The following is a 26,338-nucleotide window of genomic DNA, read 5'->3' as shown; positions in this document are numbered from 1 at the left end:
ACACTGCACCTTTAAGGGATAATAAATACATTACAAACACAAGCTGAATCCTTTTTAATGACTCTAGGGCTTTTCTAAAGGGTAAACCTATGAATAGAGCTATGATGCGAGGCAATATGAAGGGCAGATGGTGAGACCAGAGTGTGCCGAGACCACCTACTGACACAAACATGTTAAGTTATTAATTCTAATTAAACTCATATTTGAAATCCTGTTCCTGCTAACAGGAACTGACCCTGAGAAAACATCCAACATTACATAAAAGTGGCAAATCGTTAAAAGATTAATTACAAGACAAAGCAGCTGAAAAAAAAATCCTTTATTTTCTCCATGATCTTTTTTCCATACATTTGTGGTATAATAAATAGACAGGGGATAAAGGCCAATTTCACCATTGTCCCTTGCCATCATATCTGAATGATAATGCTTTTCCCCCACACTGCAAACAGATTTTCATAGAATTTACAACCAAAAATAAAAATTAAAGCTTGACACAAGCTGAAAATACTGCCATCAGCTCTCTGCACTCACTGTTGAATAGACCTTTCTGAGCTGTGACACTGTAGCAAATCCTCAGGAACAAAAATATATATATTTATATTTATATATTCACAGTTAAAGTATTTACACATAAGAATCCAAAGGAAAATGAGCAGAAAAAAGACGTTTCTACAAGAAACAATCTTTCAAAAGGAAGTACAAATCTGTGTTATGTACAAGATGCATCATTTTCTTTAAATTAGCTATTCAACCCCTTTTTTTTTATAATGATCCCTGAAAAATAGTCATTTTAAATACTCCATTTGTCGCTCTTAAAAGCAGAACGATGCATCATCACTCCCCATCGAGATAAAAAAAGACCCATTCCTTTATACAAACCATCATATCCTGTACACTATTAACATATTTAAAACGAAAAACAAAAAGCTGGGAGACCTTACCCTGTGAGTGATTTATCGTGAAGGATGCGTTTCATAGCTTGGTCTTGTGAGTGCCGTTTGGCTTGATGGGGTTGGAAGCCTCTAGTGCATTTATTAAAAAAACCAAATCACAAAGATGAACACAGTCTCCATGCTGCCTTGCAGATCAGAGAATCTTCTGCTTTCAATGGGACATTTGGCTGAATGAAGCTGTAATAGCTGTTTAAACATACATTTTGATGGTTAAATACTGAGCAAAATGCAGAAGGAACTCAAAAGGGTTGCCCGAAGTACCAGTGAGCTTAGGTCATCCATCCATACATTTACACACACACACACACACGCACACACACACACACACACACACACACACAAAGGTTTGCCTTTGGAGCCGAGACACTCTTAAGTACACATTTGGCACTGTATTCGACTTGGTACTTGATTTTTTTGTGTCCACTGCAGACATTTTCAGGTTTGACGGACCTAATACTCCAGGGTCTGCTATCCTAAACACCAGTGCAACTACTCGGTTTAGACGAATTGGTGTCTGGGCAAACATTTTGAAAAGCATCAGTGCTGTGCGACTGTTACCGCACTCACAGAGAACTCTAATACTATGAAAACCCATGCTAACTGACCTAAAACCAGTGCAGGTGGATTTTGCCATCTTAAAGTGAACTGGTGGAAAAGTAGGGATATACATTTGCAGAATAGCAGCATCTTATTGGCGATATTTGCTCCATTATAGAAAATCCAGCACCGGGGCCTGAATATGCATGAAGCCAATTGGATCTCTGCATGTTTATCTGGTAAAATAGTGAGCTGACATGACAAATGCAGAGTTAATACTACGTTGTACAGCTTGAAAATGAAATCTGAATTAGGAAGAGCAGCTTTCTGCCTTTACACCTTAAAGAAGATAGGGGGCAGCAGACACACTCAAATGAGCAGATTACAGATTTGGTTGTAAAAATGGCTTGAATAAATGAAAGAATTAAGTGTAGTGTATTGTGTGATTTGCTTTTGATCCTTAAAAAATGGTCCATTCTGTAGGCGCCATATGGGGCGCTGAAATATCGTAGGAGCGTTTCACTTTGTGTAAATTTGCCTGAGCTGTGGCCCTTTTTCTACTGATTTGTTTTGTGGCCGGCACAGGTGTGCTTTTGTTGAATGTTCTGCAAAGTGAACACAATTGACCCAATACCCCTGACATTGGTTAGTGTCATGCTGAATGCCAAATCTTCTGGGCTGTTACAGTGTCTGGCGATACACTAAACTTCATCCTGAATGAATCTTTTGGGGCTTAGAGTACAAGGACGAAAAAGGGAAAAAAAAGAAGAATTTTGTGCATGTGGGACAGACACGAGTAGCTCAGGGTCAGAGTTCAAGGGACGGGGAGGTCTCTCCAAACCAAACCGCAGAGGAAAAAAGGGACTGATGAGGAACAGGAGCTCCACAGGAAAGACAAACTGTGCCAAATGGGCAGACAATACACTTGGTGCCCAAACATTTGGGGGGGGAAATGTGACCAGTTCCATAAAGGTCAATGGAAGAGTGGTAGAAAACTCATTTTTTATGCTTGAAAGAGCACCTGTTATTCGTAAACAATGATGAAAAAGTACAAAAATAAGTCCCAGACACTTAGCTGCACGATATATCCATTGGATGATCTCGCCCACTTTCCTCTGTAGCTCCAGAAGACGGGGGCGTCTGGGCTTGTTGTGGGGCAGTGCATGTTTTTTAAGAAAGTTCTCACCTATCTGCTGGGGTTAGTTTAAGGTTCCCCTGCAGTTCTCTGCGCCACAGAGGCACGGGATCTTCTCGTCCTCGATGGGGAACTTGTAGTCGTAGGTGATCTCCTCGTTAACATTTATTGGCTGCCGGGAGTAGATGACGATCTTTTTCTGCGATTCCACAGTGATGACCTTGGCATAACAGTTTGGCTGGATGACACAACGAAAGAAATGGTTAATATGGTTTACACCTTTAAAATTACCCCTTGTTTAAAAAATGTACATGCACAAAACTCACATTGCAACTATGATTGATGAAGCGGGCAAAGTTGCCACATTTGGTTGCGTCTATAATGGTATCGTGATCCACACGGAACATGTAACTACTGCCGATGCCCTCTTCCTCATATCGCTTCTCTCGCATGTCTGCAATAACCTGCAAATGGGGACGAGACTGTTATGAGCAGACCACACAAAAAGCAGCGATGCTAAAAGTCTGGTTTGCTTTGCACTTACCTGTCGGATATTCTGGCCGACATATTCGATAACCATCTCATCAGCAGCAATAGGTTCCATGGCGAACAATCCCCAGTCATGAATGTGACTTCTACAGAAGCGGATCTTCTTTTTACGGAACTGTGGAAATGATGCGAGTCATTAGATGTAGCCTTGGCTAATATTTTGATTGGTGATGTTTTGCAAAATATAAATTGCTGTTTTTTGCTTGTCCTACCTTGAGCTGGTTGAACTTGAGGAGGTCACTGTCACAGCTGAAGGACGACAGCAGACGACGCTGTTCAGACCGCCGTTCTGAACCTGCCCTAGTGGACACTTGGGGCTGTGCTGGAATACTCTTCCCCTGAAATCACACACACAAAAACAATCATGTCAGGGCCTTTAGCAAACCAGCTTAATGAAGTATTGATTGTGAGTAAACTTCAGTATTTTATCACTGCAGCCCACCTGAGTGTCCACATCAGGCTCTTCGGACTGCAGGCGTGAGCTGTTCAGGTACTTCATTTTGTCTTTCTTGTCGATTTTGTAGTAGCCCTCGCTGCGGGCGCAGCCCGTGATATGGTCTCGTATACCATCCTCTTTCCGCTTCTTCTTCACCACCGATGCACTGCCCATGTTGGTAGGTTCAGAGGAGTCAAGGAAATACAGCTTTCTTTACAGGAACAGACACATCTCCACATAACAGGTTTGCAAATAACATTTAAGTGTGTGTACTTAATTTGTTAGAATAGTGTCTTAGTAAGCTATTCATAATTTAAAAAATCCATTACTCTGTTTAGTGCCACTAGGGGTGTAGAATGTATGCCCCATGTAACAAAAAAACAGAGTAGCAGAACTGAATTGCTGTTCTAAATTATATTCCATCAGGTTTTCTAAACACTCTGAAAGCTTCCATTTTTTTATTTGATTTAATTCTATTCACTGCCACTAGGCCTGCATATGATACAAACATCTGCTTTAATATGATTACACACAAAAAAATTACAGTGACAGTCATTTCAATATGAATCTACACAATCTGAAATTTTGTGAGAGCGAAATAGTTCTCCTTGCTGCATCAAATTAACTACATTGACCATCAGAGAGCTACTTGGTTTGAACGTAACTTCTGTGTGAGTTGTGCTTCATACATCGCTACATTGCTGATAACAGACACAGTGGGACTTTTTTTTCACTGTGACCACACCTTAAGACTGAAGCAGTAAAGGATATGAGGATGGTGGACCCAGAGGGTGTCGTTGAGCCAGTCGTTGCCATTATCCTGCTGAAGCATCTTGTCGTAAGTGGTCTTGAGGTATCGGATGTCCTCCTCATCAATGCCATCATTCCAGATGTCATACAAGATGGTCATCTCCTCAAATTCTGAGCGGGGCAAGAAACTGGGGCAGCGTGGTGATGTCACAGGCGAGTGCATGGACAACAACAGCTCCTGCCAGCCCCGCCTCTGTCGCCGTGTCTTCTGAACAGGTTCCTCAACGTAGAACCTCCTGTCTTCCACCTCAGGTATGACTGTCTGGGCTTGGTTTTCCTCTTCCTCCAAGGCTGTGGAATCACCATCTTCACCTTTGAAGGTGTCTAAAGGTTGGTCTGGGTACATGTCATTTACTGGTAGGTCTGGAGGTAAAGAGTCCACCATTGGAGCTGGAGGTTCTTCAGAGTCCTGAGGGGACTCGACAGGCAGCTTTTTAGACTTGGTGGGACGCCCTGGTTTTCTCTTGCTTGGAGTAGCATCTAAGGGCACAGGAACATCTATCATTGGAACAGATAGATCTTTTGGAGCAGCAGGAGAGGAAGTCTCTACAGAAGTGGGAGAGGAGCCTTGCGGAGGCAGAGCTGGCTCCTGAAGTAAAACAGCAGGAAGGGGAGGACCAGGGATTGGGGAAGAAGCTGCATTGTTAGGTAGGCTAGCCTGGGGAGAGGCACAGAGTTGAGGCTCTTTAAAGACAGACTTCTCCTCCAAGCTCTCTGACGAGGCCTTCCTGAGAATGGGAAGGCCTGCAGATAAAGCAGCAGAGTCAGGAAAAGCTGGGGTGAAAGTAAGGTCTCTACCTGGAGTCCGAGGAATACCAGCGCTGAGGACAGGGGATTGAGCAGGGTAAGAGAAAGGGCTGCCGGGAATATGCGGCGAGCTCAAGCTGTTACCTGTTAGTGGAGCGTCACTACCTGGTGTGACAGGAACCGTATCAGTGCTTTGAGACTTGCCCAAACCCCGGGGTCTGTCCATGAGGTCTCTCCCCGGTGTGCGTGGGATGTCCTCTTCCGTAGGCAACCGCCCACGGACAGGCATATCTGGCAAAGCTTCGCGGGACGGCAGCAGGGATCGTGCTTCAAGGGCATGATTGGGGGGAAGTGGAAGGTGCATGGTAGGTGTAGGAAGAGACCGAGGGATTGAGGCCTCTGACTCTAGGGGAACTGGGCCATCACGACCAGGGGTTCTGGGGACGTCTTCTGCAGGGATCTTTGGTCGGGTATCCTGATCACTTTCTGAAAACGAACCTGTTGGGGTGGGTGGCCGCAAGCTACCGACATCATCCAGGTTGGCTTCAGCTTTGGGCACTGGAATATTGATCTCCAAATCGATGTTGGGTTCATCAACTGAAAGAGACAACCAATCATGATATGACCTCATCAACACAATAATCAACTGCTATAGGAACATGAAGTTAAAAAACAGTCAAGAGCCTGACCTGGCAAACCTTTAGGAGATGGGGGCCGCACGTCATTGATTCCAGGCTTGATTGAGTTCACTATACTATGTTTGGGATCTATCTCTGCCTTGTCTAACTCCTCCAGTCTGCTCAACTCGCTTGGCTCATCTTCTGGTGGTGGTCCTATGGGGGTACTGGGGGATTTTACGTCAACAAACTCTTCTACATTAGAGGACGATGATGAGGAAGATGAAGATGATGATGAGGTTTGTGCATCGTCTTCGTCTTCATCCTCTATTCCCACTGCCTGCTCTTCTTCTTCCTCTTCTTCCTCTTCCTCCTCTGAACTCGATTCGTAGTCAGAAGAACTCTCACTCCCAGAGGAATCAGAATCAGATTTGGAGGATGATGAGCTAGAAGCTTCTGAGGGAGGAAAAATGGTGAAGGTCATTACCTCAGGCCCATTACTGTGCCCACAAGAGCACAATATTCATCAACCTCTCGCCATTAATAGTCATTACCGTCGTCTGATGAGTCAGATGATTCACTCTCGCTGGAGTCTGATTCGCTTTTCTTTTCACCATCTTCCTCATCCTCAATATCCTATAAAGGCAAGTTTTTTTTTGTAATGTTAGGCTCAAATACAAGTTTCCTAAGCAGCCTGATAGCTACAGCTGATTAAAACTATTACACATGCCAATTACCTTGGTCGAATTCTCGATTATCAGTCCTTTTATAAACTGTTAAAATAGTACTATTACTGTGGATTGGAGCTCACCTTGCCAGAGGACAACCTCTTAGAGGCATCTTCTACTGGCTCCTCTTCATGGTCTGAAAGCGATGACTCCTCTTTACCAGAGGTTTCCTCCTCCTCCTCGCCTTCACTGTCCAGCTCCAGAGGCCTGGCTGGCCTTCGCTTGGCAGAAGAACCACTGCTATCCGTTCTAGATCCGTCTATGCGAAGATCTGCTCTTTCTGACTCTGAGAATTGACCTTACAGAGTTAGTTTATAGAAATGGCATGAAACAATTGAACGCATTTGAAGATCAGTAATTTGCTAAATTAACTAGGTAATGTCAAGCACGCACCTTCATCTTCCAGCTCATCATCGACAGGTGTGGATGGTCGCACCCTCTTGTTGTCATTGGTGGATGTCGGCTCAGGGGGTTGTTTCCTCTTAACCTGCAAAAAAATTTGTAGCAATTGATAATGAGCAACTTAAAAGCACAACGGCACACTAAAAAAAATACAGGATGGTAGTTTGGTACCTTGAAGGATGGTAACCGAATGGCGCCGCGCAGGCCAATGCTGAGACCCATTCCCTCGAAGCCCAGACCCTCAACCTTGTTCCAGTTTTCCAGTAAGCTAGAGGATATAGTCTCTTTGGGTTTGGCCCGTTCTTTCTCCTCTTCTTTGCCCTCACCTGTCTTCACAGGTGTAAGTGTAGCCTGCAGGTGCAGAAACATGAAGATGTCAGATATATGTTTAATGACATGTCCTCAGTTTAAGCAGTTCCATAATTTGAAAACTTCCTTCTGACTAATTGTTCCAAATGACTTAGAAAAATTCAGTTCTGTAATAAGCTATCATATTATTTAAAGCAAGATTAAAGCAAAATCATATTTTTAACTATTGCTCAAGTTTGTCTACTTATGAAAGATGCTCGGGACAGTCGATGGAACTGCGCACAGCACACAAATAGGCCAATGAATTGAGTTTTCGTTTACTTATTTTTGTGCTTCAGTAGATAAAGGCCTATGGTTTTGCATATAAGGAGAATAGATCGATATGAATCGTTCTTCAGTTCACACATAGTAACTAAAATTTAAAACAGTTAGAAAATCTCAATAAACTGCTGTATGACGTGGTGTTGCTTCAAGTGCATCATTCTGCACATGGGATGTGCATAATGCTTTGTGGCACTCTACTGGAGCATTTCATATCATAATACTTTTGCACATTGAATGAATATTAATAGCGCATCTTGTTCTGTCCTACCTATGTTTCATTAAATATCGGCGCTATACGTTTAAAATAAATGTTTTTATAAATTTATAGTATTTATATATAATTTTCTCCAAATTTGTTAATAGTTTTTTGACATTACATATTTTAGCACATAAGGCTAAAATGCTTTCTTGACTGATGTCATGTCATGTCATAAGCTGTCAATACATTAGGCCGGAGAAACACTGCAAACGTGGCATGAGCGTCTCGGCTGCGTGGCATGTCCGTTTTTATTTTGGTTTCCATGTTAACAGGTAGGAGCTTGCATACTGCCTTAGTGACACGCACATCTTACGCACATCTTGAACGCGTGCATACTAGAAATAGAACAGACAGCTATTTTATTTTACGCGACACAAGCGTGTTGTAAGTGTTCTGTAGCCTATTTTGCCGTCAATACCATAGATATGTAGCCTAGAAATCTAGACGCACCCTAGCGGCAGCAAATCTAATCTGCCCACGAGTGTCGTCTAGCAACTCTCAATACCCTTCTGAGCTGTAATCGCCTAACTCTTGCCGGGCCAATCACATCGTGTATAGAGTTGGTGGGCGGGGCCATAATGACGACGGCCGAGTTGCGTTTGCGTGCTTCAAGTAAACACAGAAACTGGCGGTCTTTCAAATCAGCTTTGACTGCGACTCTGGAAGACTTGGAGTTAAGCTTTTCTCTGAGAAAAGAACAAAGAACGGCACTGAAGTCATTCTTAAAAAGGGAAGATGTGTTCGGAGTTTTGCCGACCGGATACGGCGAATGATTAATCTATCAACAAGCTCTGCTTCACCTTCGTTGCTCTGGTTGGTTGTAGCGCTATCCTATCGCGTGCAGAGGTAGTTTGAAAGACAACCGCTTATCCCGCCCCTCGGATTGAGCCCTGTCAATGGTGAGTTTCCAGACCAAACATCTTGATGTGGGAGGCTAATAGATATGTGGTCAATAGGCTACTGCCAATGGTGTCTTTGCTATATCAGTAGGCTATATATTTATGTTTAACATGAAGTATAGGCCTTCCCTGTACATCAATAGCAGCAGCAGCGCCGCGACAGACACGCTTCTGGTGTGCAAAGACAATGAAAATGCCACAAAGCCGCCCCACAGCTGACACGCAACAGAAATGCCACGCTTGCAGTGTCTCCGGCCTTACTATGTGAATTTTTTATTTGTGGATGTCCCAATCAGGGTGCAGGATGTGACATTTTGCTAAAAAATATTTATATTATATATTTTGGTTGCGGTTTTGTGTGTAAAATAGGCACATAATATCATAAAATTGAAATATTGAGTGATAAACCCCTGAATCGAAGCCATATTGTATCATTGGCTATGAGAACCGATATCGTATCGAATCGTGATGATCCATCCGATTTACACCCCTAATTGGATGCTAATTTAAATCTAGGAATGAATATTTATTACAGGTCAGATTGGCGATCAACTATTGACATGACTAATAACATTCTTGCAACCAATCAGAGACTGATTTGTCGTATTTCGCTCTGCACTATTAGTGCAGTTAAAACACATTTAGGCTAAATGTACCATGATCCAACACTCTAAATGACTTCTTGTCCAACACTCCAAATAAAGGGAAACAATACTAATGAAAGGTACTTATCACCTTGACAGTGATTTTGTACCTGTCATGACTTTAATAGCTTGAAAACCAAATTTGCTGCATTTGTTATGATTCATTTACAAAGTATTTACATTACCGGCAACATGTATCATGTAACATTTAAAACAGGCCTTAATTTGTGAAATGGGGCTTACCTTAGCTGACCGCTCCTGTTTGTCCCACCACTCATCAAACGCCCTGAAGGCCACTACCTCCACCATCTTACGGTTAAGATCTCTTTTCATGATGGCCTTCAGTTCTTTGACAATAACCATAAGCACTCCATCAACAGTGGCTTTGTGTGGATCTTCCTTTTGGTGCTCATAGCCTGGAGGGGGAACAGCAGGGTTGAACTTGGGCATGTTGGGTTGGGGCCAGGGTTGCCCGTGCCCCACAGTGCTTGCAGGGGCACCAACCATAGACAGAGGTGGGTACGGGCCCCCAAATTGCATAGCTGCGGCGGCGGCAGCAGCGCCAGCATTTGCAGCAACTTCGCTGATGAAGTGAGGGTAAGGGTACGGTCGCTGGCTCTGTGCCATGCGACTTAGCATCTGAGTCTGCATCTGAAAGGACATGTGAACGCTGCCCCACTGTGGTAAGGTGCTCATCAGGTCCACCTGCATAATGGGCATCATGCCAGGGGGGTAATGGGCCAACGGGTGTAGCATCGGATGTGGGCCAGCCAGGTGCGGAACGTTTGAATGGGGTGGAAGAGGAGGCAGCGGCAAAGGGAATCCAGCCTGTGGAGGGGGCAGTGGGGGGAACCCTGGCGGGGGCATGGGGATTGTCTGCATCGGAGAGACCGCAGAGTTCACCACAATGCTTTTGGCACAGTCCCCACTAGCAATCGGTGTACCAGGCATCTCATCATCGGAAATCTCCATGTCTTCACCCGATGACTGATGGCCCTGTGCAATTAAGACACAAACATCTGTTGCATTAGAGCACAAATAGGTCATGATGAAAGAAAACAGGGAGATAAACAATCTATGGTATTGCCTTTGGTTTGACAACTATAACAATTATGAACAGACCTGAATTCATACTTATTTAACTTGATCTGGATCAAAATTCCAATGAAGTCCTCTTGCTATTAATGAGCATAATATATAAAGACATATTTAAAGACATAGTTAACCCAAAAATGAAAAGCTGTGTCATCATTTACTCACCCCCAAGTTGTATGAATTTCTTTCTTCTGCTTAACACAAATAAGATATTTTGAAGTTAGTCAGTAACCAAACAGTTTATGGGCCATATTGACATTCATAGTATTTTCTCCCATACTATGGAAGTCAATGGGGCCAATCAAATGTTTATTTTTTTCCAAAATACTTTATTTTGTGATCAGCAGAAGAAAGAAATTCACACAGGAACAACCTGGGGTTGTGAATGATGACAGGGATCATTTTTGGGTGAAAAATCCTTTTAAGTGACTAGTTATTTTTGTAATATTTGTATACCATTATAGTAGTAATTCATATTTTGAATGAAATAAATTCAGCTTTAAATTCAGCTCCATCGTTTTTAGAAATAGGGCTTATTTAACTTCTTTCCTACATTTAGATATTTGGGCAAATGCATTTTTGTCTCAGTGCATGCACTGTTTTAGTTTGGCAGGGTTGCCGCTAGCTTAGCTTAGCATAATAAATGGAATCCTATGTTGCCAGATAGCATCCCACATGGAAAGAACCTATATGAGGATATATGCGCATATATGAAACATATATGCAGCTTATATGTACATATATGCTGCATATATGCACATATATGATAATATGTATGCTGCATATATGCACATATATAATATGTATGCTGCATATATGCACATATATGATAATATGTATGCTGCATATATGCACATATATTCCACATATAGGTAAAATTGAGGTGCATATATGTGCATATCAGGCCATATAGGTCTCCTGTATTGCTTCTTTATATCCACATATAAGCCATATAAGATATGTCTCAGCTCATGGCAGGATCCGGTCATAGCTCAATGTAATTTTACAGGTTATGGTCTGTATTATTTGTTTTGTTTTTTGTTTTTACAGAATTTTCCTGTTTTTTCATTATACAAGAAATGCCTGGTGTTTTACAGATATTCGCTGTAATTTAAATTTCGACTATTAAATTTACAGGAATTGCTTGTATTCTGGTAGCCTATTACATCTGTTTTTTTTTTTAAGATGGATTTTTACAGAATAATATGTAATTTTAGCTTATACATAAAAGTGTGATTAATATTTTACAGATTTTTTTTTGTAAAATTAGAAAAAAGTAAACGAATGTCATTCAACATGTTTTACTTACCATTTAAGATAATGTGTTGGTTAGTGAGTTGTTTTAGGCTAAATAATAGTATTTGTACATTAGGCCTATACATATTAGTCAAACTATAAATTGGATTGTAGCTACTAATCTTTTAACCTTGTCTTGCAAACAAAAAAAAGAAGCTAATTTTGATAATTTTTTGCACTGACTAATTCTCCCCTAAATTTCCTAACCACATCTATTCATGTACATTTGATGGGTTTCCAAATCCAGTTGCAAATGCAGCTGTGTGTGTGTGTGCATGTGCGTGTGCTTGCATGCGCGCGCGCGTGACGCAGTTTCAAATTTGCTGCCGGTTAATTTTCCGTTAGTCACGCCCACAACAGTTTGCGGAGAGGTAACGTTACAGTGATGTTAGAGCGGGTGATTTGATTTTATATTAGGCTAAGCTACACTCGTGAAGTGAGTCGTGAGATTAACTGGATTTGAGCAGCCGTGAGCAGGATCTCGGAACTATGTGAGGAAAAATAACGCGCCATTTCAGCGAGAATGTCTCGGCAACTACAGCGACTTTTGACAAGCAGCGGCCATCATATCAACCGATCACTGGGCTGAGGTAAGAGTCTCATTCTATGATATTTATATCGTGTGGCTGCACATTGATGTTGTTGGTTGTTTTAAAGCTGTTGTTAACATTTCTAATCGTTGTTCAGTCACATAACTGGCGTTGAGAGTAAAACACTGAAAATTATAGCAGTTCAGGCCTCTTTCAATTTTCCATCTGTTTAACCAAGATTAACTTAGCTATTCATAAAGTTTGAAAGGTTGTATGTGGTATGTTACCGTCATTATATCTTTTGAAACAATGAACTAACTTTATCGATTAACTATAGGCCTATATATATATATATATATATATATAGCTCTGGAAAAATGAAAATATATTATATTATCATCGATCCAGATGATTGGACAGTTACGTTACACCCCTAGAGTTATATGATGCAGCTAACGTTAAGTCTTCCAGATCACATTAGGTTGAGGTTTTTGGTCTCAGTAAAACATGCTGGCATGTTTTAATTAATGTAATAGTCCTATTTTTTTATTTGTATTATTTTTTTATGCTTTTTTGTGTGATTTCAGGTCCTGTGGAAAGACTGGAGGTCTACAGCAGGCGAGCATTGCAGGTGTGGAATAAGGGCACTGTTCCTCTCATTCAACAAATTCTTTGTTTGCATCTTATCATGCAGCTGTTTTGAATAGTATTTTGTTATAATTGCAACTAGAATAATTCAGAAACATGGCTTTTCCTATCACTGCTATCCTGACACATCTCTCTACCCTTCATTCCAGCGGATGATCAGCCGGTAGCTGCTCGCATCTCAGCCTGCTTGATGGAAATTTCCGACCTTCACCTGGATGACCTTTACCTTCAACTCAACCTCGCCAAGACGGAAGTGCTCGTGGTTTCAGCCAGCCCTACCTTGGTGTTATAACTGATCAGTTAATCTTCACAGACCACATTGCTAGAACTGCCCGATCTTTAGATTTTCCTTGTACAGCATTGGGATGATCAGGCCATTCCTATCGAAACATGCTACACAACTCATCCAAGCTCATGTTCCAGCCACTGGCATCAGTGTTTGCTGATGCACTGTGAAGACTTGCGCTGTGAAGGCAAATGGCGCATTGTGGTGCCATCCCAAAGAGGCACAAAATCACTTTCACAGACCTTTATCTGGACTGTTCCATGCTGGTGGAATAACCTGACTAACTCCAGCCATTTTCAGGAGACCACTAAAGATGCATTCTTTTGTGAACACATGACCCATTAAAACTAGCTCTTTTCTGTTGCTTTGGATAAAATTTAATTGTACATGTGTAAAATAATAACTGCAATGTGACAGTATAAAAATAGAAAGATAATTGTCTTTTAATGTAGATATTTTTGCATATTCTAAATTATATACTAAGCTTGTATTTCCTACAACAGAAGTAACTTGACATAGGCTATGTGTTATGTAAAATGACTAATAATGTAAATGTGCAGTTTCTGTACAATATTTTGTAAATTTAACAGAAATTGGCTGTAAAGGTTGCTATTTATGTACAAGTAGGCCTACTTAATTTAGAGGTTGAAGTTCTGAGTGGTTCTGTTCAAATAAATATTAATACTGTAAATATGAAAACATGTTTTTGAATTGATGTGCTTACTGCATTTTTATAAATAATATCTTAGTTATTGTACATAGAAAACATATATTTTAAAAGTAAATTACTGTAGATGGACAGCAGGTTTGTAAAATAAATTTGATTGAAAATTTGATGTTTTATGTGTAATTTAACATAATTGATAATTTTTTTTACAGTGTAGGTGAACATATAGGTGCATATATGCACACATATAAGTGCATATATGTACATATATGTGCATATATATACATATATGTGCATATATGTACATATATGTACATATAATATAGGAAAACGGCCAATTTTATATATGTCACATATATTAAAAACCTATATCAAATCCTATATTAAAACATATATGTTTATATAGGTTCTTTCCATGTGGGATGTCCCGAGTAAAAGTGATCCAAAAAAAGAAAAAGATATCACGGCTCTCAACCTCACGTGCTCCGGCTGTTTGCCACTGTCGCCTTTGGCTTGGCTTGCTCAGTTGGGGACACTAAAATTATGATCAAAGTTATTCAACTAGTTATACAGATCAAATTTATGATTTAGGTTTTAATTAATTCTATAAACTATAATACGGATCTGCCAACATTGTCGCTATATGATAAATTAAAATAAGCTGATAACATCACTGTTTTTCTCCAGAACGACTGTACAGCCAAATCTAATTTTGATGCAATATTATCCTGTTTGACACTGTGAAGCTGCTTTGACACAATCGTGATTGTAAAAGCGCTATACAAATAAAGTTGGTTGATTGAGTGATCGCAATATGTTGCGTGATATCTCTGCGCCCAAGGTCTGTGCTTCCCCATATTATAATCAATATCTGCTAAGGAAATCGCCTAGTCTTAATCTGCATCGCTATTTGAGTCATTGTGAATACGGAGGCCACAAGTAGTAATTAGATGTTTTTTTAAATATATTTTTTATCACTTTTACTCGGGACATGCTAGCTGGCAACATAGGATTCCATTCATTATGCTAAGCTAAGCTAGCGGCGACCCTGCCAAACTAAAACAATGCATGCACTGAGACTATATCTAAATGTAGGAAAGAAGTTGAATAAGCCCCATTTCTAAAAACGGTGGAGTGTTCCTTTAAAACAATGTTTATTTTATTTTAGTAACTTTGGTAGTACAATTATTTATTTCAGTTAGTTGCAGATTTTTTAAATAGTTAATGTTAATAATTAAAACACTGTGACAAGCAATAGTAATATCTTGAAACACATGATTAACAGGTAGTTTAAAGTTTAGAAATCTAAACATTTTCAAATATGACATAGCTTTTGTTGAACAATGGTTTTGAACAGCACTATCCTAATGGTCCAGCTTTAAGCAGGAAGTAATGCACAAAAGTGAGCTAACGACTGTGCATTGTTTCTTGTGTTTTACTACGTGTAAGAGGAAGTGAAAGTGTGTTGCGCATAAGCGCCATCCACGGTAGGATCGCATTTCATGGGTTTGCCATACAGAGCTGGGGGCTGTGATGCAAACAAGTTCATTTACAAGACAGAGCCTCATTATGCACTGAACATTCATGCTTTACTGCAAACGGCCAAGATTCTCAAATTGTTTTATGGAATGCAATGCTTAGACTATTTGGTACAGATTAACATGTAGGACTTACTGTGCCAAGCTAAACTTTCTATTTTTCAGCATGCTGCTGAAATGGCACAGTAATGTTCAGTTGCAAAACCTTAAGCAAACAGTGATGCCAAGAAGTCTCTTGCCTAGACCAGTGGGTTCAAATAAGCACCGCAAAACATTGCAGACTGGAATATAAATTCGATTAATAAGAAAAGAAAAAAAAATACGCCTTTGAGAATTTAAGAGATTTGAGATTTAAAAACAAAATAGAAGAAGAGGATACAAAAACTAGTTTTTTCAGCCAGATTGCACAATTTCTTCTTTTGATAAAATGTGAAACATAAAGGAAAGCAGAGAGCCTCTTTAAAGGAAGACGAGTGAGGCTGCCTCCTACATTTCTCCTGGGTCCTGAAACCCTCCATACAGCAATTCATAATATCAGATTTATCAACACATCAAAAGCCTTCAGGTAGCTTCAGCATCTACACTACAAACTACACTGAGCACATTTAGGGGCAATGTCTTTAAAAATATCACACAGTTTATTGAAAAACTATAGTAAATGTATAAGATAACATTTACTTTTGCAATCTGGCACGGAGGTCTAAAACAGCCCCAAACAGCAGCATTAAACTACAAATGTGTCAGTTTAAAAAACAACTAACTGATTTATTGCAACGTAAGGATTTTTTTTTAATCCCACCTCAGCAAACTAATTCAATACAAAAATATTACTTAAAGGAGAGTACATTTGATAATACCTATTAATGTGCAATACAAAGTGCTAAAAAACTGGGTTAGGGTTAGCATTGCTACTTAGTTAAAGTTTAAACTAAACGTAATAACTGACCTGACTTTATCTAAATAATATAACTATATACTGTAGAGCTGCTTTTGAGTTGAAATGAATTTGTTTCATGACTAATGAACATCGTGACATTGAACTAACACTGCACTAAACTGAGTTGAATAATGACACTATTATCTTCTTTATAGCTGAAATTGTATGTGTGTTATACTTTGTAACATGAATACAGTTATTTTCTTAATTATCACTGTGAAGCTGCTTTGAAACAATCTGTATTGTGTAAACTGCTACATAAATAAATGTAACTTGATTTAACTTAAACTTCAGATGGGTAGAGATAGCATCTCCGGTCTTACCGTGTCCATTTTGTCTGTGGGTGTCCGTGGTTCTCCTGCACTGTTTTTACTGTTCAAGTTGCAGGGCGACATGACCCTAGAGTTCGTCAACAGGGGAGCAGTACCAGGGATTGGCTCGTCGTCATCATCGGAATCAGGAAGCGGGGTAGGGCTGATGTCCTCCAGGCCGGTGCTTGAAGGCCGCGAGTGCCGTTGCGGCGGGATGGGGGAGAGCTGCGAGGACGATGAGGATATCGGGCTCCCGTCCATCCGCACCTCGGCGTCCGAGTCTCCGCGCTCGTTCAGGAAGGGCTTGAGGAGCATTTCTATGCGGGAGTCCAGGCTGTTGCGTCCGGACTCTTGGGTGGGGGTACCCAGCGACGGGCAGGGCTCTGGCGTGGAGGGAGGAGGCGTAGCTGGTTGGGTCTCGGGCGCAGGGGGAGGCTCAGGGATCGGCGGCGTCGTAGGCCTGTCTCTGACAGGCGTGAAGTCGGTGCTCGGGGGAGGCGGGGCTTGAGGTGGTCTCCTATAATCCATTTCCCGCTGAACAGGCTGGTGGAAGGAGGGCTCTGTGTGAGGGTAAACCGGGGGCATTGGAGGCTGATAAGGAGAGAAAGCAGTTTTGAAATTCGCACTTGATGGTGGCGGTGGCGTGTGAGCAAAAACAGGCGACGGAGGCTCAGGCGGTTGATGTTGCTTAAAACTGGGTGGTTGCTCTGCGTTGCCACGGTGCGCCCCTCCTGTGCCGTGGACATAGTGTCTTTCCGGTCTGCGGTTGTAGGCGTCCTGGAATTTGGTTTCATGTCTCCTCGCCTTGTAGCCTCCCGAGGATTCTGCACGGTTCGGTTGGAACGCTGGCGTGCCCTGCCTGCTGGAGTAGCTGGAGTCCTGAGAGAACGGGGTGCCTGACGGGCGTGGGGTGTGCGGGGTACCCTGGGACTGTGGCGTATCCTGCCTTAGGCTGGAGTAGGCCGTGTCCAGGGACATTGGCGTGTTGGTGCCACCCGGCGTGGCTGGGCCCGCAACTGCAGAAGAACTGCCTTCGAGTAGTCTTCGCGAGGGCTCGCATGCCTGCAGACACAAAAGTACGAATGAGACCAACTTAAACGTGTTTGTTTCTGAATTTCTCACTGCAAACTTCCTGCAAACAAAAGCACAGGCCAGTTATAATGGCTTGAACAATTAACATGCTAATCAAACACATTGTATAAACACTAGTTAAAGGCAATCTCTGTTTTCATATGGCCCCACTGTGAGATAATGGCCAGAACTAAGGGGGAACCGTTCAAAGTGCAATAATAGTGTGCAGTTCTCTGCTGGTAGCAGTTATTAGGTGCGTTTCAGTTAGTGTCCATTTAACCACCTGCTGAACTGATAAACTGGATTAGAGATAAAGACTTTCTGTTGGAGAGGGACTCACAGCATGATATACAGTGTGCTGGTGTAAAAAAACATTAGCATTAAAATGATGTGGTAACTAATAGATAAAAACTAATAGTCATGACACAAAATCGCAAAAGTCCATATTACAACTTGATCAAATTATTTCACATTTATTAAATCTCTGTTCATGCAGAACAATAAATAAACACTGTTTTTTACTTTGTTTTGAAGTTAAATCTAAAGTGTTCCAATATTTTCTATAATTAATGTCACATGTAATGGCATAATGTTTCATTTTTACCAGCAGGGCTTCAGCCAAGGTGCGTGGAGAAACTTCACAGTCTTCACCACCAACTGGAAGAGTGAGCGGAGTATAACTTCCATTGATCAGGCGCTGGAAGTACCTTTGGCGATTTTCACCTAAACAGACGGTGAGAGCACACATTGCTGTGGTGAACATGATCACTGAAACGCAATGTGGGCTACATCTTAAAGAAACACACACACACATTCTATTTATTAGTTGCATTGCAAATAAGAAAGAAAGAAAGAAAGAAAGAAAGAAAGAAAGAAAGAAAGAGCCATTAAAATAAGTGATATTGCAAAATACTGTTGACAAAGTTACTAAAACAATTAAATGTTATATAAAATGTTAGCTTTTATATGCTAAAATGTAGGTTTATCACTTGCATATGTACAATATATTGATTATATACACATACATAATCTATATGTATACATAAGAAAATGACAGTATAATGTATAAAAAGACTACACCTTGTATTCACATGACTGATGATCACAGTTGAAATGTTACTGTCTCTTTAAGAGAGGGGAGAACCCACTACAGCTGTCATCCTGCCTTAGGATCTCCTTTTTACAAGGTTACTGACGATTCTGTGTGCTTGGCTTTCAGTAATGAGTCTAAACGAAGGGTTTAATATTAAACGAGTTTTTAGTAGCACAAGTATTGTTTAAGTCGTGGTTAGCCAGCTCCTATACCTTCTAAAACATGTATCTTTTTCATCTAAATACTTCAAGGTTTGTTCTCATATACTGTGGTAAAACATTTGCCAGTTTGTTTGTAACTAAAGCTAAATCTTTAGTTAATAGTTCAAATGCATGCGTTTCACGTAAAATGTCAAAGCAAACACATCAGTAAATCCCTCAGCCGCTGACATGCCGTTTAGTGGTTACCAAGCAACCAACGTAAATGTTCGCACGTGACATGATGTTACAAACAATCTGTTCGAAAGTACAAACGCACGCTGCATTTTAGTGTAATCCTGTCAGATGTTAATAAAGTTATACATCTCCAGTTCAATATTTTAACATTTAATTCACCCTTACCTTTAGGGTCCAGCTCCACGTGGATGATGTTTCCCATGACAGACGTGTTGTGCAGGTTCTGGACTGCATCTTTCGCCGCCTTGACGGTTCCGAAAACAACTTTAGCTATTCCGAGATGCTTTTTGTTCTTCGGATTGTACAAAATGTCCACCTCCTCAATATCGCCGAACTTCTTGCACATGTCAGTGAGGAATCCCTCTCTGACGTTGTCGTTGAGTTTGGCGAACGTGACCTCCTTTGGGGGCACGCGACCAATGTAACACTCATCGATCTGAGGAAATAAAACGGTTGTTTGAAATGAAACGTTTGTTCGAGGTCATTCAAAATGGAACGAACTTCCGAAACGGTTTAAATGAAAGCGAGAGCCTTAGAAACCGACCGTTAAGTTAGTTGTTTTTTAATTTAAAAGTGAAGAAAATACATGTGTTGTATAAAACGTCCAGTGAACGTCAACCGTCTTGTAGTGGGTTACTTGAAAACACTCGAGAACAAATTCTCACATGTGTCAGGGGGTGTGACTGAACTACCTTAAATTTAGGAACCGGGAGATCAACCTCCTTGTACTTAGTCCACAGACGACCGATTCTCGGGTCTCGGACGATGTCCACGGGTGACATTCCGGGGTTCTGCAAACAAACACACACATTTATTAACACTTTACACAAGGAAACCGTCAGCTCAAAACGGGCATGTCGCTGTCAACAGAACTAATGCAGCACGACGAGAGCTGGTTTCAGTTGTTTAGTTTGTAAAGAAAGAGTGGTCGGTAATGAAAGTTTGTCAGCGGGGAAACTCTTTGACGTGCTGTGTCAGGTGTTTACAACGCGAGTGATACTATATATCCATTCAGCGCTACAATACACGGGTCGATGTATCCGGTTCTGGCCGTTGTAACAACTCGTTTCGCTCACCGGCATGCTGAACTGGTGTCCATCGTAGCGATACAGTTTGTGCGATCCCTTTTTCAGCGCTGGGTCAATAATCAACTTGTAACTTCTCCAATGATGACTTCGTTTCTCTCCCGAACTGCAGATAGGATGACTGTTCTCCATTCCGTTCGCCAAACCTAACGAAGAGATGACAAAAACAGAAAGTACGCTTCATTATACTGACACCGCAAGGATTGATATTTGCCCACAAACAGTACGTTGCAGAAAACTGAGGGGTTTTGAAGCTGTGCCCGAAACAGACATTACAGAGGAAGAAAAAAGAGAAAGCTTACTTGAACTCTGTCTTCTACCGTGATCTTCATTTAGCTTATTTCTTTCTCCTGGTCTGGACATTTTGTGCCCGATCGAGTAGTTTTATATAAAAAGGCTAGATATTGAACCTTTCGCCGATCACATTACATGATTTTAAAGATACTGCCTCCTTTTTGCGAGCCAACACATATTGTGTGCCTCTAGTCTGGGGTTTCTGTCTCTCCCACAATACACCACTATCTCAACCCTCCAGCACATTCGACACGCACTTTCGATTTATTATTCTTAATTGCTGCGCTAAAGCAGTATTATTCTTTGGATTTCAATAATACACACAAATGGAGTTAAGTGTGATAAACGAGTGGGAAGTTGAAATATTTTCAACTTCGAGCAGAAACGCGAAGGTTTAGAACGCGTTGAATCTGCACGATAGATTTACATGGACGTTAAATACAAGATGGACATGGAGGAGCAGCGCTGGGGAAGGTTGTTAAAACTGAATTGGGACACGCACTGAAAGCCCAAACGATTTGGTTTAAAAACTAAATGCAGTTTTGCTCTCGTTTAGACACGTATTCCGGAAAATATTTTAAGTCATGTATTCGGAAAGTGTCAGTAAACTGAACTTTCATGAGACCACCTTATAAAGGCAAAGTTTTTCTGTGGTGATAATTCTGTTTAAACAACTAATGTTATTTTCTTGTTCTTGTTCTAATACTAGTTGTGGTACATTTTTCAGTCCATTCCCAACATTGTTTGATATTCTGCGGTGCTTGGGCAATTGGCTGGTTAACAGCAGTTCCCTCTCTGGCCAATCAGATTGAAGCACCATGGTAGATTCAGCTATTAGAAGCACAGCCTTCAGTTCTTCCTACAGAGAGCAGAAAGAAGGCTGAATGCAGGCGCAGCCATTTTCTCCTACATGGGACTCAATGGCCAAAATGGGTTTCCTTTGTTCCTAAAGGGATCTAAATCTTGGTTTCATCAGCCTTTTATGGACTATTTAATACATACAGTGTTTCTGTTTACAGGATCTGAGAAGAAGGAAGATGAAATGTTGGATGATATCCCTTTGACATTTTTAAACTTTTTTTCTCTTCCTGGAAACCATCTTTGTCCCAGCAAACTAGGTCATGGCACACCCATATAACAGCATTTTATTCTTTAGTAAAGTGCTACTGAATAAACATTTTGCATTTGGTTATAGTATTACTAAACTAGATGTAAAAAGAAAAAAAACACATGAGAATAACCAACTGCTTTTAAGGCCCTGCCTTGTTCAGGGCCAAGCATTAATCAATAAGTAAGTTTATCTTTATTGTCTTTGCTTATTTAGCTGCAAAATAAATGTTTTATTGTTAATTAAACTGAGGCATTTTATGTAAATTGACTGAATTTCAATTTCTTTTTAGCGTTCCCTAAGTGTCATTAGTTTTGAGCCAAGCTTTGTCTTCAGAACATTCAGATGCATGTTGTTCTTTTTTAAATATCCATTTAAATGTGATTGCTTCTCACGTTTCAGCAAACAAGGCAGGCCATAGAGAAAAAGGACGATTGGCCTTTACAAAAATGCTGAATCACAGGTATGACTGATAGGGTTTGTGGTTGTTTTAATGGTCATCCAGGTTCTGACTCCCTGTTTTAATCCTTCAGCAATGTACTGGTATCAAAAAAAAAAAAAAAAATTCAGTACATTTATATTTTAAGAAATGAGTGGAGTTCACTTATCTTTCATGGCGTACAGATTGGGAATATTTAATTCCTGATTTTACAATGGAATGGAAATCCTTTTTTCAACTGATATTTTCAGTAAGTGAACACTCACTAAATATATCTATCTGACCTTGTACCAAGGGCACATTTCATAACACTATTAGTCTCACAACAGTGTGTAGTTCACTTTAGAGATAATGTATAGATAAGACTTTAAACACACATCATTATTAATACACTAACAGAGATATTTACCTTAACATTTTGTTGAAATAATTCTATCAGGCCTATACGATGAAGAAACAGGAACGTTTTCATTCCCTTCGTCGGATCCTTTAACACTGGCTTTAAAGAGGGGGTTGGGTTGCAACGCCTAAAAGGAAGAAAACGACAATAACCATTTTTCTGCCTTCGTTTTTCGACATAATTCACCATTTAACACACCAATCTGCGCAGTCTCCAACGAGTGGAGCTGCTGGAAATCTTGAGGCACTTTTAGATATTGCAATATGCAAACAATCCCTCTCTTTCTCTTCCTGAAGACAGAATGACAAGAGAAATTCACTCGCTTGCACATCATCATTCAGAAGAAAGAAAATGTCCTTTTTCTTTCCTACGGTAATAGTTTATGCGACCTTATTTGACAAAATGACTTGGGAATACTCTGTTTTAACAGGTAACATTAAATCATATTTATGTTTCAAACTCATTTTTTTTAAATTACAAGTATCGTTTTCCTGTGGGGATAACTGTGTGAGAGAGAGAAAAAGAGAGATAAAGGTGTAAAAATCATTATTCTAGACACCTCTCTTTGCTGACCCATGTCCAAAGCGACCTCAGAAATAGCCTGTTGTTTAATGGCTTCTCTGCTGTTCTCATTTTCAACATGGCGTCTTCATAAGGACATCATTGTGGAAAAGAAAGGTTGCTGCGCCATTTATGGGCGAGGCTGTCGGTCGCTGTTTCAGCTGATTCTGCCTTTGTACGTGGCAACCATTGCAAACACAAACTGACTAGATGTGGTCAGAGGGACTTGCTGTTTGAGAAGCGGTGGTATTGCACAAAACTCGCTGTATTATCTCGTGCGTAAAACGCGCCCTCGACGCTGCTACAAGGCGCTGGAAACCCTGTGGCACAAAACACACACACACAGCAGTAATCTGAGAGTTTGGACGCATGCCACGGGTCCGGGACGTGACTGCACCCACCTAACCATTTAAAGTCGGAGAAAGAATTTCAAACACTGTGTGGCATTTCAATCAGCAAGTACAAAGGGAATATCCAGTCCTCAGTGCTCTCTCTCTCGTCCCCCTTTCAGAACATTCGGTGCAGTTTATTCGCCAGCCATTCAGAGGATCATTTGACGTGATGCATTGCAGGATTGCGCACTACTTAGGTTTCTCAGATCTTCTGGTGAATATATCACAGTGTTGCAACACATACCGGTATGTGGTATGCAAATCGTCGTGTTTTGCACAATTTATGGCTGTAATTTTGTATATGTAGCTTTTTCCACAAGTGTGGAGAACGGACATATTTATTACCCAAGCCTCTCATCATTGGAATTTGGTCATTGCCTCTGTCTGTATTTTTTTCTCTTTCCCCTTCTTTCTGTGCATTTGGGGCAGCGCCAGTTTATCCAATTTATCAGCCAGAATGGTGTTGCGCAAGGAAACCTAACGAACCATCTGCTTTTTCGCTTGTTTTCAGGCTTGTTATTGCATGCCCACCAATTCGATTTTGTCTCTCTGCCATAGTCTAAAGTAGGAATGGTGTCCGAATATGCCAGAGAAAAAGGACTGAAGACGTGGTGACCACATCGTTTCCTGCCGCCCAGGGCTGAAGTGGGTCATGAGGCCATTTTATGGCACTCGATCGTGTGTTTAATTAGGAAAAGCCTCTTTATCTTCGTAAGCTGCGAACGCAAGCTGTTTCCAAGGGCAGGAAAAACCTACAGAGATCTTAGTCGACACCAGTTTATTTATATATAGGCTATAGATATCTTTTTCTTTTTGTTATTCGATATGCAGACGTGCGAAAAGGCTCATTTGTTCTCTGGACAGCTGGGTTGGATCCTCGATAAATTTCGACCTTCAACTTCAACATTAATAATATAAGCTATTTTAGCTTTTATTTAGGCTAGGGCATTATTGAAAAAAAAATAATTTTAATTTTTAACGTAGCCCAATTTTGTGGAAGTCTGAAATCTAAATTGGGCTAAGCAGGATTTTTACGTCAGTAATGTATACATTTTCCTTTTTAAATCTGATTTCCACTTGAAATAGGCTATGAGGAAACATTAAACAGAACCAAACGCAATTCTCACCGTGGACAATTATAGTAGGCTAACATTTTACTTTAACCTTTTCTTATTTAGAATTGTGATAAAGATGGATTGTAATAGCTATATGTTATATTTGGTAGTATGGTAAGTATATTTACAAAGAGATGCTGCACTCATTTAAATGTTTTTATATCGTAATAAATATTTTTACATGCCTACATTTTCGTCTTGTATTTATTTATTGACATTGTGTTTAGTTTTAGTTTTCTGCCTCCTCTCACAATTCGCTTTTCTCTAAACGGAATTGACGTATTGTTTTAACATTAGCTTAATATAGCCTACATTTTTATGATGTCGCTGTGTAAACTGATGTATGACGGAACCAAAGGGGCCCATATGGCTGAAAACTGGCACCGTTTATCGCTGCTGTAGGCCGCCTTTGTCCTTCATTAATGGATTAATTCTGTTTGTTTATGTGCCGTACTAATCCATATAAAAGATGTTGTGAGAACGTGGTAAGCTTTGTAATCAATATTATTAGTCTCTCTCTCTCTCTCTGGTACAGTCTTAGGAACCAGTTAATCTTCACAGTTGTGTGACGACGAGACAGTCATAACAACATGAGTACGCCTCCTATCTGTGAGGAATGAGCAGAGAAACAACAACAATCTTTACTAGTCTCTCATTGGCTGTGTCGGTGTGGGGGAGACATTAACAGTCACCCATTGGCTATTGGCAAAAAAAATTAAGCAGGAGCCATGGAGGGTTTGCTTTGCTTCATGGCAGCAACGCTAGCTGGGACTAGGCCATTGCTTCTTGTATAGTTTTGCTTTATATATATATATATATATATATATATATATATATATATATATATATATATATATATATATATATATTGGAGGGGAGGGAGAGGATAAGGAGAGATATCATTAAAATGTCACTATTAAGCAATTAAGTGTCATCTAAGAAGACACAGTTTCTGATATGGCGTTATTTTATATAGCCTATTTCACAAACAAAGACAAATTCAATTTAAAATAATTTGAGAACGTACTCATTTTAAATAGTTTATTTGTACACAAATGAAAAAAATAAGAGCATAAATTGCTTCATAATTGCATTGCATTGATTTTTTTGTTGAGGTTGAACTGAATTCTCAATTCTGATATTGTTTTCAATAATAATTCAAATAATTAATTTTAAATGAAAAAGTACATTTAATTCATGCATGTACATATGCATTAATGTAGACATTTTAGATTTTTTTATGAGCAGGGTTATTATAGTTAACTATATAGACATTAACAGCGAAAAGAAAAATATTACTAAAGGTAGCAAAAATGAAAAATACAAACGACAGCAAAAATATCTCATTGACTACTAAAATACCACTGGAAATGGGCACGTACAAAAACACAATGACTAAAGCTAGCTAAATTTTAAAACACAAAAACAAATGTATATAAAAAAAATAATTGTATGGGTGGGGGGAGGGGAAGAGACCATGCCTTTATTTCAAATCACAAGTTTATTTATTTATTTTTTGTATATTTTTGTGGTCACTTGACTGATTTATAAGACTACTTGCTTCATTCTAGCCAGCTATAGCATGTCAAGTGCGATGTAATGCTCTACAATGACATGTCCACAGCCTAAGCAATCACTCCACTCTTCTCCACTATCTAATTTAAATGGTTCTAATTATTACAACATAATTAAACATTAAACAATATAAAGTCTCCCCCTTATCTAATT

At 40.2% G+C, this 26,338-nt stretch overlaps 1 protein-coding gene and 1 long non-coding RNA gene across 4 annotated transcripts; one reads left to right on the top strand and one right to left on the bottom strand.

The window, feature by feature from the left end:
- Positions 1 to 304: 304 nt before the first annotated feature.
- On the bottom strand, positions 305 to 25,299 carry setd1ba (SET domain containing 1B, histone lysine methyltransferase a). Of its 3 annotated transcripts, none has more exons than XM_067433821.1 (19): positions 22,552 to 25,299; positions 20,604 to 21,454; positions 20,293 to 20,447; positions 19,909 to 20,007; positions 19,382 to 19,652; positions 18,333 to 18,451; positions 16,670 to 17,719; positions 9,593 to 10,345; positions 7,086 to 7,265; positions 6,906 to 6,999; positions 6,596 to 6,798; positions 6,339 to 6,420; positions 5,857 to 6,240; positions 4,383 to 5,764; positions 3,617 to 3,793; positions 3,387 to 3,512; positions 3,170 to 3,289; positions 2,952 to 3,089; positions 305 to 2,863 (listed from the first exon to the last, which is right to left on the bottom strand). In XM_067433821.1, the coding sequence occupies exons 2-19, from the start codon at positions 20,662 to 20,664 to the stop codon at positions 2,690 to 2,692; spliced, it is 5,568 nt and encodes a 1,855-aa protein (XP_067289922.1). In that variant the 5' UTR covers positions 20,665 to 21,454; positions 22,552 to 25,299; the 3' UTR covers positions 305 to 2,689. The 3 variants fall into 3 exon arrangements, with proteins under 3 accessions (XP_067289922.1, XP_067289924.1, XP_067289923.1); XM_067433823.1 differs by lacking the exon at positions 22,552 to 25,299 and having other exon boundaries at positions 4,383 to 4,900; positions 5,312 to 5,764; positions 20,604 to 20,813; XM_067433822.1 differs by lacking the exon at positions 20,604 to 21,454.
- On the top strand, positions 11,763 to 13,830 carry LOC137062883 (uncharacterized). Its single transcript, XR_010901303.1, has 3 exons — positions 11,763 to 12,330; positions 12,858 to 12,901; positions 13,068 to 13,830. It is a non-coding gene; the product is annotated as an uncharacterized lncRNA (long non-coding RNA).
- Positions 25,300 to 26,338: the final 1,039 nt, after the last annotated feature.

The sequence above is a fragment of the Pseudorasbora parva genome, chromosome 23 (assembly GCF_024679245.1).
Source record: "Pseudorasbora parva isolate DD20220531a chromosome 23, ASM2467924v1, whole genome shotgun sequence".
Taxonomy (NCBI): Eukaryota; Metazoa; Chordata; class Actinopteri; order Cypriniformes; family Gobionidae; genus Pseudorasbora; species Pseudorasbora parva.
The sequence above is the reverse complement of the archived record's forward strand: the minus strand, read 5'-3'. Positions and strand labels throughout refer to the sequence as shown.